The sequence below is a fragment of the Falco punctatus genome, assembly GCF_963210335.1.
Source record: "Falco punctatus genome assembly, chromosome: 4".
NCBI classification, from domain to species: Eukaryota; Metazoa; Chordata; class Aves; order Falconiformes; family Falconidae; genus Falco; species Falco punctatus.
Window position 1 is genome coordinate 38976880 of NC_137583.1, and position 17149 is coordinate 38994028.

Here is a 17149-nt window from a genome sequence, read left to right on the forward strand (position 1 = left end):
TATTCTTAATGCAAACGTGCAGGCTACATGATTGGAGTTGATCACACTGTGAATACTTAATTCAGATGGAAGTGTAGCTAATTAGAAGTGTTCTTCGAGATTTAAACTTCATGCGTATATCCACTTTATGCCCACTGTCCCCTCTCTGAAAGACCATGCTTTAAGCCTGTCATTGAAGGAGAACTAGAGAAGTTTGTGTGCATTTCACCTTATGTACTCATGCATGAGTGAAGGTGGGATGCAGCTTTCCTCTCTGCAGATACTGCAAGGGTTGCTTTTTTTAAAGTGTTAATTGATTGACTGGGTGTGTCCATAAAAATCTCTTGTCACTGGTAAATAGCATCCCTTTTCTAGTCCAAAATGTCAACAGACTGAGAAACTCCAAGTACAAAGTGCTGCCTGTCTTCTGGTTAGGGTGAGGGAAGGTCTGTAAAACAAGCTGTATCAAAATAGTCATCTTTTGTGGCAGTGGATTCTTAATTATCTCACCAAGGCCCGCTGTGTGACTACAAACCTGTTTTAAAGAACTGAAAGACAGGTTTTGAATGTAAGATTTGTTCTAATACAGTGATTTCAGAAAGTGGTATTCTTCTATCAGGTAGAAGGAAGGAACATGGAAATAAAAAGATAATACAGAAGAGGAATTGTATTTTAAAAACATAATGCTATATGGAAGCTATGATGACACAGAGTTCTGTATCAGGTTGTTTACCTGTTGAAAGATCACCAGTGGTACTGAAATTGGTGCCTGCTTTTATAAGAAAAGGTGCATTGTGTTTGAACTTGACAGGCAACTTCGAGTGGTTTTTGAATATAAACACGTCAAAACATAGAGGATTGCTGGTCATCTCAGTAAAGTAAAACAGTCAGGGGACTTTGCGTCCATCCAGGTCCCAGAACAGGAGATACTGGCACATCTGCGCTGCCCAGAAGCACAGGAAGTTTTCATCCTTTGGAATAGAGACAGGTTAGAACTATCTTCCTGTGTGATCGTGTAGTTTCCATAATTTTAAATTGTATTAATAGCTGTTGTGCACTAAGAAATGTTGTATTACTCTGTTTCTAGAAAACTGGTTACCGAAGCCACCACCTGTGTCAGAAGTTTTAGTAGACTTTCAACCCCTGATCTGTTTGTTCTTTTTATGGTGAAGCTTGACAAGGTAGCAAGAGAAGCAAAACTGTTTATTTTTTTTTAACCTCATTTATCTGACCATTGAAGCATTTATTTTAATTGTGGGTGAAAGAAATACCTGAATTTCCTACTTCATCAAGAAAATCTGTTATTCATTCAGGTCAAGCAACGTGAAGCCTCCCGCTCGTTCTGGAGTGGAATGATTTCTGTGGTTGATAGAGGATTTACGCACCTTTGGGGTGACAGCAGTGCACTAGCATATCTCCAGTTTCGAGCTGGTCCTGCAGACTGCTGTTCTTAAAAGACAAACTAACAGGGAAGAGATCAACTTCCTCTAACAGTCGTCAGTTCTGAAAGTACGATAGATGGCGAAAAGACCAATCATTATATTTGCAGGTTTAGGACTTTACAAGGTTGAAATAGTGACCAACATAACTCTATAGAGCTTAGGCAATATTTGGAGTTCTTTTTTTGTGCCTACCTGCAGACACTCTCATCTGGACCAAGGCTGCTTGTTCTTCTAACTACTGATACTGCATTGATTCTGCTTTTCTGTTACTCCATCTCCAAGAAACGCTTTTGGGTCAGGGCATCCTTGCTGATACAGCTGTAGTCATGTCTATTAACTGGTAGGGTAGTAATAAAAAGAGAACTTTGGCATGGGAAACAGTTCTTTGACTGGGATGAAAACATTGCTTCCAATGAGATTTTCTTTGGCATGGTCTCTGTATTTTTCTGCAGATTGGCTGAACTAATTGTTTCCTATTTGTGACCCAAGAATTGTTTCAGCAAAACCTGTCTGCTCTTGTGGATTTGTTCACAGAAGTGGAAGGCTTAATTTCAGCCGCATGCACTGGAGCATAAGTGGATGGGCTTCCTTCACGCTCTTTCCTTTTGTTGCTCTTTTTCTTAAAAGTTCAAGACACACAGATGCAGCAATTCTTCTTTGTTTAAAACTCACTATTATCATTATCAGTGGCAGAATGCCCACTCCTCCAAACACCAGTCATTGTGTTTTGTACTTGATCTTGTGGGCTTCGTTCTTCAGAAGAAAAGCTAGCTCTTTAAAACCTGATGTGCAGGTGGCAAGGCTGAGGACAAAGCTTGCTGCTGGAGTAGTGAGAGCTTGTGCTATGGGATCTTCTGTTGACCTAAGAAAATGAGGGGTTTTGCTGTTATGTGCTCTGTTTTGTAAGCTGTGAAATTTTCTGGAGAGTCCTTCTCAAAGGTCAAAAGCAGAGCAGGCTACAAGTGGTGTATTCTGTCACTTAAGAGTGACTTTCCTTAAATGTCGTAAGCAGGCTTTGGTCAGTAGTTCTGTACGCAGCACTGAACTATTTCCTGTTACCTCCCTGGTATAATCCTGTCCTTCCCATATTCTATTTATAAGTGGGTTTAATGGCTGATTTTCCTTAGGTAGCTTGGAAGATGGCAAGCTTTTCTGTGGTAACCTGTTTTTACAGGGCATAATCAAAGTGATTCTTGGGGACAATGTTTGTCCATGAGATTAGTTCAGGACTAATGGAGATTTAAGCACTTCTGCAGTGCCATATCTGCTCCCGCTAGTGGAGTCATTGCAGGCTGTGGATGTGTTCAATTTTGAAAATCATTTTTCTATATTTGTTGTACTTCAGAGGTCCAAGAAGGTAGTAGAAAAGCTTCTAAATCTGTGCTGAAGAAACGGTGTGTGAAGGAAGCAATTTCTCTTCTGCACTGCTATGAGCTGTATCTTAGACTGGAGATCTCTGGGTATGCAGCTCCGTCAGGCAGGGCTCGGGCACTGGTACAGAAGTGTGTCCATGAGAACGGATGCTGGAAATAAAACAGTGGATTTCACAAGCTGATACAGCCTAGCGTCACCCTCTAGTTAACTCTAGTTCACTTCAGTGGACTTAATGCAATCCAGATTTAGGTAGCCCTTTCTGGGAGAAAATTGCATACATCCTACCTTGGAAATTTTCTCTATGAAAGGAATATCAGCACTCGCTTGTGAGAAGAGTAGTTTGTGCTCGGAAGATCAGTTCTACCTTTTACTGTAATATTTACAGTCTTACAATTTTGACTGTCTTCTCCCATGGGATTCCTTTTTCTGTTGGGGACAAGAAGCTAGGGTTGAAGTGTATAAAACCTGTAATATGAAAATGTAATACTAAACAGACTTGAATTCCACCTCCAAGTGTGGCAAGAGCTCATTCCTGTTGGAATGATGATCTGTCTTTATAAACAGAGGATTTTGGATGGCTTGTCACTTAAACTATTGTTTGTAAATGTCTTAACAGAGGAACCGCTCAATACATTTTTGCTGTTCCAAGGTTAGAACTGAAATGTTTGAGAATGCTGCAGAGACTGGTGTAATAATCCTTGTAACCTGCCATCGCTGAATGCTTGGTGAATAGTCTTGTGCTACTCAAGTTTTATACAACGTTAAGATCAGAATTGAGACTTGCAAACGCAATGCTAAACTCTCTGTTCTCTCAGTCCCAGATGCAAACCCAAGTGCAACAAGTGGGGATCGTACCGACGCAGGCAATGGCAACTGGACCAACAGCAGACCCGGAGAAGCGCAAACTGATCCAGCAGCAGTTGGTTTTGCTGCTTCATGCTCACAAATGTCAGAGGCGTGAGCAAGCGAATGGAGAGGTGCGGGCCTGTGCTCTCCCGCATTGTCGAACCATGAAAAATGTCCTCAACCACATGACACACTGTCAAGCTGGGAAGGCCTGTCAAGGTGAGAGCATGTTGCTGAAGCTACTCTTGCAAACAAGCTGTGTAAGGTTTCTTGCATATTTGTCAGCAGTGTTTCTCTTATTGTCAAGAAGATCCCTATACCTGGCACAAATGAGTGCTAAAACTGGTTCTTTAATTAAACAGCAGCTCCCTTTTTCATTACCTTTGCCAGCTTCCATTTCTGATCTGTCTGCAGTTGTCAGTTTAGAAAACAGAATGCAATATTTGCCCTTTAGAAGCATGATAGTACCGTTGCAGCCTTGCAAGTGTCTTTTTCATCTCTTTTGTATAAAGAGGGTGTAATAGCCACCGTGTCTTTGTCTTAGATTTTTGTGCTGGTTTCCTTCATTTTTTTATGGCAGCATTAGTGGGTCCCAAAAAATGTTAATTGCATTTAGCTGTGTTTAGTTACATGTACAGTATGGCTTGTAAAGGAGAAAGAATAGAGTTGCTCTAAAAAATGAGTTAATTCAAAACCAGTTAACCGAGGAGTGACCTTAATTCTGTTGCTTTTCCTTGTTATAGTTGCTCATTGTGCATCTTCAAGACAAATCATCTCCCACTGGAAGAATTGTACTCGGCACGACTGTCCTGTGTGCCTTCCTTTGAAAAACGCCAGTGACAAAAGAAATCAACAACGTAAGTTGGCATTTTGCTGCTGTCATAATGGAATAATACTGTTAAAATAAAGTGACGTGCAGTGAGAAAGAAACCTTGACAGCATCCCAACAAACTCAATAGCTGTTTAATAATCTTGTATAAGGATGAATATACTAATGAGTTCTCCTTTCTGATCACTGAATGCAATTTATTACTTAAATACACAATAAATGAAAAGGGAAAATCTCATATCAAGCACATGTCTTTTTCTTAAAGGGTGTTGTAACTTCTAACTGCTGTTTTATTTTGAGGCAGGTCAATAGATTCCAGTTACAGTGCAGTTTTGGATGTAGGTAGGGTTTTGGGGAAGATAGAAGCTACTTCATTATTTTTCTTGCTGCTAGAAACAACATGCTAGTGATTAAGAATAATAAAAAAAGTTTGTAGCAACAAAAAAAAATCTTGTGCAGAAAAAGATCTGGTCTGGGTGTCTTAACAATTAAGCGTATTTAATGCTGGTATAGGCAAGCTGAAATTCTGTAAATCATAGTGGTTTTGCCCATGCCAGTTGCTGGAATAGCTTAGCTGTTACTGATGCTCGGGGGCATTTCTAGTGCATTTCTTCTCTCTCGCTTTGAAACAGAAAATACTGAGCTTACGTTGGTAAGTTTGCTTCTCATCAAACCCTTTGAAAAGATGCCAAGGTAGAACATTTTACAGCATAGATGCAGCAGTTCTAGAAGTCTAAGTAATGTTATGGCTAGGTATATTTAAATAGGGGTTAAGAAGTGGAAAACAGCTGGAGGACTTGCAAAGCTTGTATATGTGAATTGTGTTGGAAGCATTCTGGTAATTTCCATTTAGTCTGAGACTGCAGTGAGGAACCCTAATAAACCTTGGGGGACTGAGAACAATTAGGTTAGGTGAGGTTAAGGCAGAGGAGTGGCTGGTAGGACCATCCAAATTATCCATTGAGCATGCTCTTGTGGTTTCAGAAGGGCTTTTTAACTTCCAAAACTGAAAAAAGTAAGCTATTTGGAGGTAAGGATTTTGTTTTCATTTTACCAGACTTCTCCTTGGTAAACAAGATAGGTCTTGCGTGTTGAAAGCAGTAATTTGTTGCAAGTGTTTAGTTATGTTTGGCCTTTGAAAAATGTGTTGAAAGCTTTGCTTTTTAATGTGACATGGTCCATTTGTGCATAACATCCTTATTACACAGTTGTTATCAAAGTGCTAACAAAATCTAGCACAGCAGAATTGGTTTTTTTCAATACAAGCTGCTGTGGAAAAGTAGTTTGTGCAGTATTTGTTTTTGCCTTATCAAAAAAGAAGGCACTTGAAAAAAAACAGTCCTTAAAAATAATTTTGTTATGGGATCAAATAGGATGTTGTTTGAATGCAACAGAATTATTATGGATAAGCGTAGAGCTTGGCTCTCTTGTTGCATGTGGGGGAGACAAATATGAAATTTTTTATTCAGTTAATCAATAATCCAATGGTAGTTACAATGAAAATTTGCAGTTTAGTGTGCTGGGGTGCAAGGCTCTTTGTTCTGGATTATGTCTCTGAATCATGCTTGTAACATGCAAGTAACACTTGTGGTTTGTTTGAAGATAAAAGATTAACTGAAAATACTTGTTTAGATATATTATAACCTAAGATGTATTACAACTTATTTAGATATATAAACCCCCTGTTTAGGCATTCAAAACCGTTTCTGAAAGGAACTGCAGTAATGTGTGCATTTGAAAACACTGTGCCTGATAAAGTGAAAACTAGCCTAAGCTAGGTTAGTTTAGGATTTGAAAAAATTATTGTTGGCTCTCTTAGGAATAAATAATCATAGCATCTATTAAATTGGGGGGAGGAGGGGATCTGCATATGGCAGAATATGAGGAGAACATTAGAAAGGCAAAAAAAAAAAAAGGGTAGTAACCCTCATTACTTTTGTCAGGCTGCCTTCCTTACAGAATGAATGACCACATGGTGGTCATTAGAGACTTTGAGCCCTGGACTCTTCCTTCCTGTGCTCAAGCCTGTTTTACCATTATTATTTTGAGTCCTGTTGCATCTGTGCTGAGCTTTCAAGCGGCTCCTTTAAAGTGCGCTGATCTATTAGAAAGTTCTGCAGTTCAGCACTTTGGAAACGTTGCAGTATGGTGGCTTGAACCACTGTGCGTGGGAAGGGTGGAAGCATGTGCTCTTTGTAGCAATCTATTCCTACTCCTTGGGGGATTTTTATGCTACAGAAAGTCGTGGGTTTTAGCTTATTGCCATGGAGCTGTTTCTTTACAGGTATCTTACTCCTTGTTTTAGCGTTTAGATTCTTTGCAAGGAACATCCGTGCCAGCTTTCTTTTGTATAGCTTTTTTTCTAAGCGGTCTTGAACTGTCTTTTTTTGTAATTGTTGATAGTAACATGACTTATAGGATATGTTGAAAGTCTTCCTGTTCCACATGGTTCTTACTGTGTATACCATGTATACCTCGGGGGAGCGGGTAGGGGGAAACTGCAACACAAATGTTATTTCGCACATGCTAAAGCATTAAGCTTTTCTTCTGAATAGGCCAGTGACTCCTGTGTGTTGAAGTAATGACTTGAAATTCAGTTGAAATGTTTTGGGTTTGGAGGGCTGTTTTTGTTTGGAAGTACTTCTTGCTGCCTGCCGAGCCCACTGCAGTTTGAGTTATTAACTCTTGCAAACAGCTGTTGATATATTTCCTAGTTTTATAGCTCTATCATAACAGTTATTTTTCTGAAGATTCATCTTGCCATGCACATGGTTGAGCTTCTTAATTCTTCCGTTCCTGACACGGGCAGGTGTGTATTGTGCAACCAAACAGCTAGTGGGTATGCTTGCCCTTGCAGCCGTGCCTGCGGTGCTGAGTGTGCTGTGCTCACCGTTCGTTATGACCTGGGCCATCCTCATGCAGTGCTTGATGTGCTTCATTCCAGGATCAGGGGACACCAGAAAATCTTTGGGATTGCCGCTCAGCTGAGTGAGATTGGAAGGTGGGGTTGTGAACATGGAGCTAGTCTCCCCAAATTTTTTCTTGTAGGAAAAATGTAAAAAAAATACAGTGAGGCAAAAGTTGGATTGACAAAGAATAAATTTGAGACAACTACTCCTCATATAAAAATGTGATTTTAAGGAAGACTTGGCCAGAAAATCCAGAGTATGTGGACTCGGGGATGAAGGATTGGGAATCTGATGAGGGAAATGAAAGTAGGGAGTAGGAACTGGCTGGCTGAGGGAACAGGTTATTGAATTAGGGCAGAAAGTCAAAGGAGACCTGGATGTAGAGCAATTGGAAACTAACCCTTTGTAGAGAAGGAAGGAATGCATGCATTGGTGTGCAGGGAAACATGTTCAGAAAGAGTAGGCAGCAACTTCTTCACTAGAGCCTGTTTCTTGTGAAAACTGGAAATTTGATCCAGTTTGCTCAAGGCTTACTGTCAGTAAAATCTACAAATAAAATGTCTCTTGGGTTTTTTTCGAAGTGCTGGAAATCACACATAATGGTGACTTACCAGCTATCAGTTATTCCACTGAGCCACATGATAGATGGTTACCCCACAGATTAAAAAGTTCCATTCATTGACTAATACAATGCTAAACTGTGAAGGCTTTTAGTTTTATGCTTAACTTAAAAATTAAAAGGGCATTGGTGGTGAAGTTTAAAATACTGACACTTCCTACCTTTAAGTTCCTAATAAAGTCTTTACTTACCCTGTGATTTGATTCATGGTACAGCCTTTAATTAAACAGTTGCATACACTTAACCTTTTGTGTACCTGCCTGATTTGGGGTGCAGGACAGGCTTGTGCTGAGGTGAGTCAAGGTCACCAGCTGAAGTTTTGCTCCAGCCACTTGGAGCTAGAATGGATGTAACGAGCAGAGCGAGGAGCTGCAGGACAGAGCCTTTGAGCTCTGCTGAACAAGTCTCAATTACAGAATTTGGAAGCAAAATGAAAAATCTAAATTGGACTTCTCAACAATGGATTAACGTGTTGCTTTCACTGGGGTGGTCAGGTTAGAGGAGTGCTGGGCATTCATACTTAAAATAGCATTAGGAGTCTGTGTTTGAAATAAATTCTAATCAGCTGGAGGGGTTCCCGTCTAGAAGACATGAATGCAGTTTTGCTAAGGCAGCATTACCTGCTTTGCACACTGAAACAGGAATCCAGTAGATGACACAGTGTTTGACCATTTAGATTACATCCTAATGCATATGCCCAGGACGGCCTAATCAGGGCTGCTCAGGAAGTTCTGGGGCTGCTTAACTTTTGCTTGTTTGAACTTTCACTCTTAAGATACATAAACACATGTGACTTTAACACTGGGACGTATGGAGCTCAGTTGTCTTCTGAACATTTAGAATGTGAATGGTCCTGTACAGAGCTGTCCTTACACTTAGCTTCTGTCAGGAGCTCATCAATGTCTGAAATATCAGTTAATAAAAAAAATCTCAGTAGACATTGCTTTGTGTAGCAGTGGCCTAATATGATAATTCCTGTTTCAGTGCTGTATTTATTTTAATTGACTTGATTTCCTATGGTGTCTTCCACAGAAAGGACTGCATTTGCACTTGATCTGTCCAATATGGAAATTTAATACTCTCTTCCTTCATAATCTTGTTTGACAGATCGAGATTATGTTACTCATTCATGTAAAACCAATGAACAGACACACAAAAAAACCCTTCAAAATCAGGTTCCTGATGTGAAAATACTCAATATAGTATGTTATTGAGTTGTAAAGCATAGAAAAGCTGAGACCAAAGAGTCAGAGCCATCATTGCCACATTGTGTGTACTGCTGGCTGTAAGAATGTAGTGTGTCCCCTAATAATAATACCTCAGTTTGAAGTGTTGAAGCCACATTTGGCTGTTCACCAGCTTTAGTGAGTTTTGCCTGCTTGACTAAATAGCTATGTGCACACGTGGGGACTTGTTGGAGATCATTAGTCTTTCCAAACTGCAAGTCAAAATAGTGGCCTTCATATGTTGTCCCCTTGCAGTGACGCTAGTATTTCTATGAAGAAACGGTGAGGCTTTTTTCTGTTTAGAATAGATTCATTCTCCATGTTGTCACTTTTAAAGCAATGTTCAGATTCTCAGCTCTGACAAATACCCAAACTGAGTTTTTATAACTAGCCTTTGGTGTGTGGCAGAAATAGAGATCTGGAAGTCTGATCTTGCTTAGGTAGACTTCTCTAGAATTGGCTGGATTGTGGTTCCTAAAGCTGCTCTAACACAAGGGCTGAACTTGTGCTTCATGGTGACGGTACCACTGCCAGAGCTCAGTCCAGAGCTGTGGGCGAGGGGTGGGTGACTCTCCAAGCTCTGCCTTAGCTTCGCTGTGAGCTTTGAGCCAAGCTTGTGATCCTCAGATCAGTGTCAGATTTTTTTACCCAGAAGAGTATGAGGAACGGTGGAAGGCTTGGCTACCCTCAGTGGGTTGTCTAGAAGTCTTTATCCTCTTCCCAGCCTTCAGCATCACCTGTGGTCATTCTACTGTCTCCAGAGATGTGCCAACACTGAAAGTGTATGAAGGCATTTTGTTGTAACTTTTCTGAAGAAATATCATCTTCTTTCTCTACAAGCTAAAATTTCTATTAGCTCCTGAAATGACCCTTTGCTGTCAGAACAGCCTCTGAAGCCTTTTGAGTTCAGGGTGCCACAAGTTTTGTGCTATTTAACCTTTCTAGAGACTTCCTATTTTTTGGCTTGTGCTAGTGTAAAAGGCATCTTTTTCTTGGATTGTGTGATTCCAGCACGCTGTGTGCAAGTCCAGTAAATTCATACAGTTGCTCTTTATTAAGTTCTTTTGGTTTTGTTTTGGTTTTTTTTCTTTAATGAAACTGATAGCATCTCAGTCAGCTTCTGTCTTTGTTTTTAAAGTGAGTTCAAAAGCTATCGTGAGTGTGTCTGCGGAGTGTAAGCATATGTAAGCCTGATTTCTATGGTAAACCCAGTGTTGAAAATACTGCGGATTGTCTTTGGGGGGTGGGGGGAGATATTTTCTGTGGGCTGCTTATTCTGGAGAGGGGGATCTGTGACTATATTTATTTGTAGTTCTTTGGCAAATGAGATCAAATTGAATTCTCATCTGGAGAAGGAAAAGTCTGGACTCTGTAATGTGTGTGTTTTCTCTTGGATGGAAGCTGAAAGCATGTGTATCTTTTCAGTGATTCAGTTTCCGTAGCGGGTAAGGATTTAAGAAAGCCTAGGTAGTGTTGTTAATGGCTCAGAAGGCTTGTTCTCATGATATTTTTTTTCTTCTAGCCATGTGCCTCTCCTAATATTTTAATAAACTAGCTATTGTTGCCTATATTAAAAGCTATTATTGTTGCTATATATAGCTTACAAATTTGTAATGCAGACATTTAATTAGTTGAGGGGTATCGGTTATCAAAATGCAGTGTCTGCTTAGTGAAGGATATACTCCGAGTGTCACTCACCATGCAACATGTTATTACTTAGAATAGCAGCCAGAAGGAGGACCGAAAAGCAGATTTTTATTCACTTCTGGGTTTAGTAAAAAGTGCTTTTCCCTGTTGTTTCCATTTCCTGTCTACAGTGGAAATGGCTCTTCCATATGTCTGTGCAGTAAGAGAGGTTGGTTGGTTGTGGTGGTCATATAGGTCAATGAATACCTAAATACAATTATCTAAGTTGTTTACCGAAGCCTGTGGCAGGCTCATCCCCTTTCTGACTCTACAAATTACTTTAGATCTTGTCAGTACTATCTGAAACCCATCAGGCCTTTTCATATCTCTGAATAACTTGGGTTTTAGGGTAATTTGGCCTTCAGAGGATTCATCTAGTGACTGCTTGGAATGAAAATTTCTGCCAACAGATCTTCAGTATTACCTTTGTGTCCAAGGACACAGTATTTCTGCTGAACTCAGGATCTCTGTTCTGGAGCCAAATATTTTGACCTAAAATGGGATTGATGGGAAAGAGGGAAGTAGAGGAATTAATTATTTTTCCCCCCTTAGTCTATGTCCCAAGCATGAAAATCCTATTTAGCTTTATATGCGAGCCTATACTTTATGTATATTACAGTAATTATGGGCTTATCTGGCCAAAATTTACAGCACTTCTCTTTAGACTGCATGTATTAATTGCTAGGGTGGTTTCTGTCCTGTAGAATCAAAGGCTGAGTTTCCCCACTTGGCATCTCTGGTGTTGTTCTGTCCTTTGGCAGAAAAATATATACCATATAACTATATGCATGTTCTGTTGATTCTTGGCATGATTTGTTTTATTGTTTGTCTTCATTGATTTTCAGTTTTCTCTTATCCTTTCTGTTTTTTATAGCCCTTTTAGGGTCTCCAGCTGGTGGAATCCAAAATTCCATCGGTTCTGTTGGCACAGGCCAGCAGAACACTCCATCGCTAAGTAATCCTAATCCAATTGACCCCAGCTCCATGCAACGAGCCTACGCTGCTCTTGGACTGCCATATGGCAACCAGCCTCAAACACAGTTGCAGCCCCAGGTACAAGGCCAACAGCCGGCACAGCCTCAGGCTCACCAGCAAATGAGGACCATTAATGCATTGGGTAGGTGGAAAAAATACCAAGAAACTAAGGTGTTTAAATAAACTGAACGCTTGAATTTTTAGGATAGGCTAGTATTTCACTTGATCAGAGTAATGAATTTCTGTTCGTGTTGATTAATCAATTAAAATTATACTATTTATAAACACTACCATTCATTTACATTTGAATATTGGAAAGCTTTGAATATATTGCTTCTGCCCAATAGCAGGAGATTTAGTTTATTTGAAAATATAGTCTATAGCTTATTGATGTCTGAAGTGATTAGGCAGAATTGCTGAAGGATTGGTTTAACAAGTATTTCACCTGTTCTAGCAGACAGTTCTGTCTCAGATGCTAATTTCTTTCTGGAATCTAGTTGTTTTCTTCTTTTTAGCTTATTTAACTAATCTTAAGAGTTTATGAATTTTAAATCTTAATAGACTTGTAGGGAAAAAAAAAATATGCTCAAATTGAAAGTAACTTGATTCTGTAAGTAGCTGTGTATATGCACCACAGCAGACATTAACACAAAAGTGCTTATCTGATACGCTGTTTCTTTTCATGAACTAGCTGGGTCACTAAAGTGTAGTTTTGCCATGTTATTGTCAGAATTGTGAACTGGGTACCAATGATGTTTAATTTTGTCCCAAAGGAGCCAACCAGATGAACCTTCCCGCAGGAGGAATAACAACAGACCAGCAAGCTAGTCTAATTTCTGAAACTGCTCTTCCAACATCCCTTGGGACAAATAAGTAATGCACACATTTTCATTCTTGCTCAATTAAACATTTATTTACATGCTTGTGAATGTAAATAAAGAGCATGCTTTAAAAACTAATTGCATTGGCATGGAAATGATCAGTCATATCTATAGCTACACTCTTCTGTCCTATTTCAATTCTGTATCTACCAGTTTGTCCCCCCAGAGAGCCCCAGAATATTTTAGTAGCTTTAAATGAATTCCCAAAGGAAGACTATTTTGTATTTTTTTAAGTGTACAAATACCTTAACAGTTGTGATTCTTTCTTGTTCGTACCGTGTCTTGTAAACTCCTGAGCTTTGCTGCTTTAGGCATTGCAGTTTGTTGATCTCAAAATTTCACTTAGAGAATATTTGGTGCAATAGCTGGAAGTAATGAAAGCAATTACTCAAAAATAACTTCAGGCAAACATACAACAAAACTCTGCATTCTTGTACTTTAACAGTCCCGTTTCTATTTTAGCCCACTAATGAATGATGGCACAAATTCTGGCAATGTTGGAAACCTCAGCTCAATGCCAACGGCTGCACCTCCTTCTAGTACCGGGGTAAGGAAAGCATGGCATGAACATGTCACTCAGGACCTGCGCAATCATTTAGTGCATAAACTGTAAGTATTCACCAAGACTGCTTATTTTTCCTGAATGTTTTTAAAGAATTCAATACAGTAATTCTGTTATTAAGCTGAAAGGTTGTAGAGATTATCAGTTGTGATTCTCTGATGCTGGGCCACTGAGGATGAGCTGATGCCTTTAACCCTCCTCTTCAGTTCATTCTTCATGCTCAGTTAGGAGTGGCCATGAAATTAGTTTACATTGCTAGTAAATTTCCTCTGTTGTAGTAAACAAGCATTTAGACTCTAGGCTGTTAAACCTCACATTTTTTTTCCATTAATTTGCTTTAATCTTGTGGGAAATAGTATGATAGTATTTTTTTCAATACAAATTCAATATGCTTTTACATATCTGATGTATTATAAAGGAATGTCCAAGGTGATTATCGTAAAACTTTACTGATTATTTTTTTTCTCTGAAGAATTCTTCTTTTATTCTTTCTCCTTTCTTGTAGTGTCCAAGCCATCTTCCCCACTCCTGATCCAGCAGCACTGAAGGATCGCCGCATGGAGAACTTGGTGGCTTATGCCAGGAAGGTGGAAGGAGATATGTATGAATCTGCTAATAGCAGGGTATGTTGTTTTAGTCCAGGTATTCAGTATATGTTAAAGAATAATAGTATCACAAATCTTGTAAGCGCAATGAAAACCACAGAGAATGATTTCACTGCTCTCTTGATGAGGAAAGTCATACTTTCTGTCTGTGGCTGTGTTTGTATAGTCCCAAGCCATCTGATTAATGTTACTCCAAGCTAATTCACCTCCCTCAGCTCCATGAAAACTAGACAACAACATCCCAGCCCCATTTACATGAAAGTGTGATTGACATGCATGAAGACGGGAGCACAGCTTGCAGTTCTTGATGTTTCCCTTACGGGCTTTCTCCTTTTTGGAAGTCTGTGTAAATAGTAGTTTTAAACCTTTCTTAATGACTCTTTACCATTGGATGTTTTCTGTAGGACTCAGTCCTGTTATGCTGCTTACTTTTTACCTGCACTGTTGGAATTATTTCTCTTACTCAGCAGCACTGACAGTGGTTTGGCTAGGACACATGGCTCTTCCACCTCTCAACATAATAAGAAGTCAGTTTGCCTGCATTTGTCTCTGTGCATGGAAAACAAGACAGAATTCCTGTTCTTGTTCGTGATTTTTTTCTCTGAAAGAGGTGTCAACTCAAATCTCTGTTATTCTACTGTTGTAGAGGGAGCAAACCCCTGTTGATTGACATGCTGAGGATACTACTTCATTATGTCACTGGGGCAATTCTGCCCTAAAAGAACTACTCCCTGAAAGTTTTCAGCGGATCAAGACTATGTTAGTATTGTCAGTAGTAACAGCTAGTGAAATGTTGCCTGATCAGAATCTTGAGTGTCCTGTCTTAAATAAAGTAGAGTCACTAAAAAAAAGTGTAGTTAGTGGCATTTCAGGTGATAATTATCCGGTAAGACAGTAGCACTTAGTCTGCCCACTCAGACCATCTCCCAGAAGAGCTGAAGATGGAATGCCAGTTTTGTTTCCTAGAGGTAGACAGGCAGTGGCCATTTGCTCAGTGGCAATATTGTATTCTTGTGGCTACCAAGAGATGGTTTAGCAAGGAAAACTTGTGTGTGATCACCTTGGATCACCCTGGCAGCTTTAGAGAGAACAAGGATTTCATAGACATAGATAGGCATACCTTCTCAGTAAAGATGAATTAGTAGACTTCTAGTTATAAACTTAAATATCTTGTGACCTCTGTGCCACACAAGTACCCAGAAGTGTCTTCTCTTCACCCCTTAAAACAGCTGTGAGAGCCTCATTGCCAGAAGCCTCTTTTATGGGAATTCATGTAACATGTTTGGCTCCAATGTTTCGAATGTATTAACGAAGCCGTGTGGAATTGCATCCTTTTTTCTCAGTAGTATCCATTCTACTTCGACATTGAAAAACAGATTAACATGAGGCATCACTGGAAGCAGTTTGGACATTGTTTTAGTAGTATCTGCTTGTGAACATGTCCTTTTTAAGAAATCTGTGCAGGGTGGAAGTAGCACAATATGAAATTTACAGGTAGGAAGTTATAAGTGAAGTGTCTTGAGCAGGAGGAGGAAAGGGGCTGTAGTGCCTTTAAATTGGACAGCAGAAAGTGTCTGCACTGATGGGGTTTTATGACATTTGGAGGAGGGAAGTGACCTAAAAACAAAGCTTTATATTGCAACACTGGACTCTAACGAGGCTGGTGAGGAATACCTAGCTCGTATTAAGTTTTCTGAAATTAATTCAATCCTACTTTAATAACAAATTCTGGTTGGATGAAGACAAAATGATTGTGGGACAAGCATAATTCAGCCTTTGCTTCATGGAACACTGGAGCATAGGTGACCCCACAAAAGAAATGTAGTCTTGAGGGCTGATGGGGTTTTTTGGCTTTAACAGGTGCATAATCTCATGTGTCCAGCAGTTGCTGACAAGCAAGATTGTCTACCTTGCTGTGCACAGTGGCTTTTATTTGATCTGTTGTCGGTGTGGATTGAGTAAAATAAATTTTTCATCTTGTACAGACGTAGTGTTTGTCTGTGCCTGTGGACTATTTTTCACTGATTTCCTCTATTCTTTTGGGGTTTTGTCTGGTTTTGTTTATTCCCTGCAATGACTATCAGTAGCCAGCCTCTTTAGGAAAAGAGTGGTTCCTTTCTTTACGTAAAAATTGATCTGTCCTTAACATTTGTCTCCTGAAGTTTATTCAGCATAACTGTGTTGCTGGGAATGTGTGGGGTTTTTTTCTTGTGTCTGTGAATTAGTGGAAATCTTTATTATAAAAATAACATTTAAAAATCATTAACACTTAGAAACTAAATCACAGCTTCCTGTTTTTTGTTGAAGCAACAGAAAACCTACAGTCTTCTCCTTTGTCTACTGATCTACTCAGAGTAGATGCAAAGGTTAGCCATAAAGCCAAGTCTCAGAGGTGTCTTCTGGAAGCTTTGTTTTTCCTTTTCTGCATTAAAGGAGTGATGAGACTATCTTGATTTAACAGAATTCTGTAAATGAATACTTCTTTTTCAAATAGGCAGGTGTATACATTAAAAAAAAAACAAAACACCACCACAAACAAACCAGGTGATGGTATTCTGGTAGACTATATGAGTGCTGCTGTTTTCTTATACTTGATGCTGAGACTATTTTTTTCTCTTCTAGGATGAATATTATCATTTATTAGCAGAGAAAATCTATAAGATACAAAAGGAGCTGGAAGAGAAACGGAGGTCTCGTCTACATAAACAAGGGATGTTGGGGAATCAGCCAGCCTTACAGACCCCTGGACCTCAGCCCCCTGGTATCCCACAGGTGGCTGCTGCCATGGGCCAGGCACAGCCCGTGAGGCCGCCCAGTAAGTACTTCTGTAGGAGGTACTTCTGTGGTTCAGCTGCAGCTTTGCCCAGTTTGTGTCCTTGGGTTCTCATGCTAGTCTCAAGTTTGTGTGTTAAATTGTTTTTTTGCTGACCATTCTTCTGTTGTGTTGCAGATGGGCCTATGTCCATGCCAACCGTGCCTATAAGTCGTATGCAGGTTTCTCAAGGTATCTATTTTTTACTCTCTTATTTGTAATTTGTGAGTTCAAAATAACTTTTAGGGGGGAAAGCTGACAACCTGTTTTTCTTTCGGAGTTGGGATGGGAGGGAACTGCCAGGTCTCTCCTTTTTCAGCATCATTCCTTGTTGTTGCTGTGTGGCAGGAACTGTCTCGGTGCAGTCTTGTCTTAAGAACTGGCAAGATATACCCAATACTTTG

At 39.7% G+C, this 17149-nt stretch overlaps 1 protein-coding gene across 6 annotated transcripts in view; it reads left to right on the forward strand.

Moving 5' to 3' along the window:
- Nucleotides 1-17149, forward strand: part of CREBBP (CREB binding lysine acetyltransferase) — a 98135-nt gene that overhangs the window by 43972 nt on the left and 37014 nt on the right. For all 6 annotated transcript variants that reach the window (XM_080383487.1, XM_080383489.1, XM_080383486.1 and 3 more), the window contains 8 exons: nt 3611-3860; nt 4385-4498; nt 11785-12027; nt 12659-12758; nt 13229-13375; nt 13834-13951; nt 16556-16748; nt 16884-16937. In XM_080383487.1, coding sequence (XP_080239613.1) covers nt 3611-3860; nt 4385-4498; nt 11785-12027; nt 12659-12758; nt 13229-13375; nt 13834-13951; nt 16556-16748; nt 16884-16937 — 1219 coding nt within the window. The remainder of the gene's footprint in view (nt 1-3610; nt 3861-4384; nt 4499-11784; nt 12028-12658; nt 12759-13228; nt 13376-13833; nt 13952-16555; nt 16749-16883; nt 16938-17149) is intronic.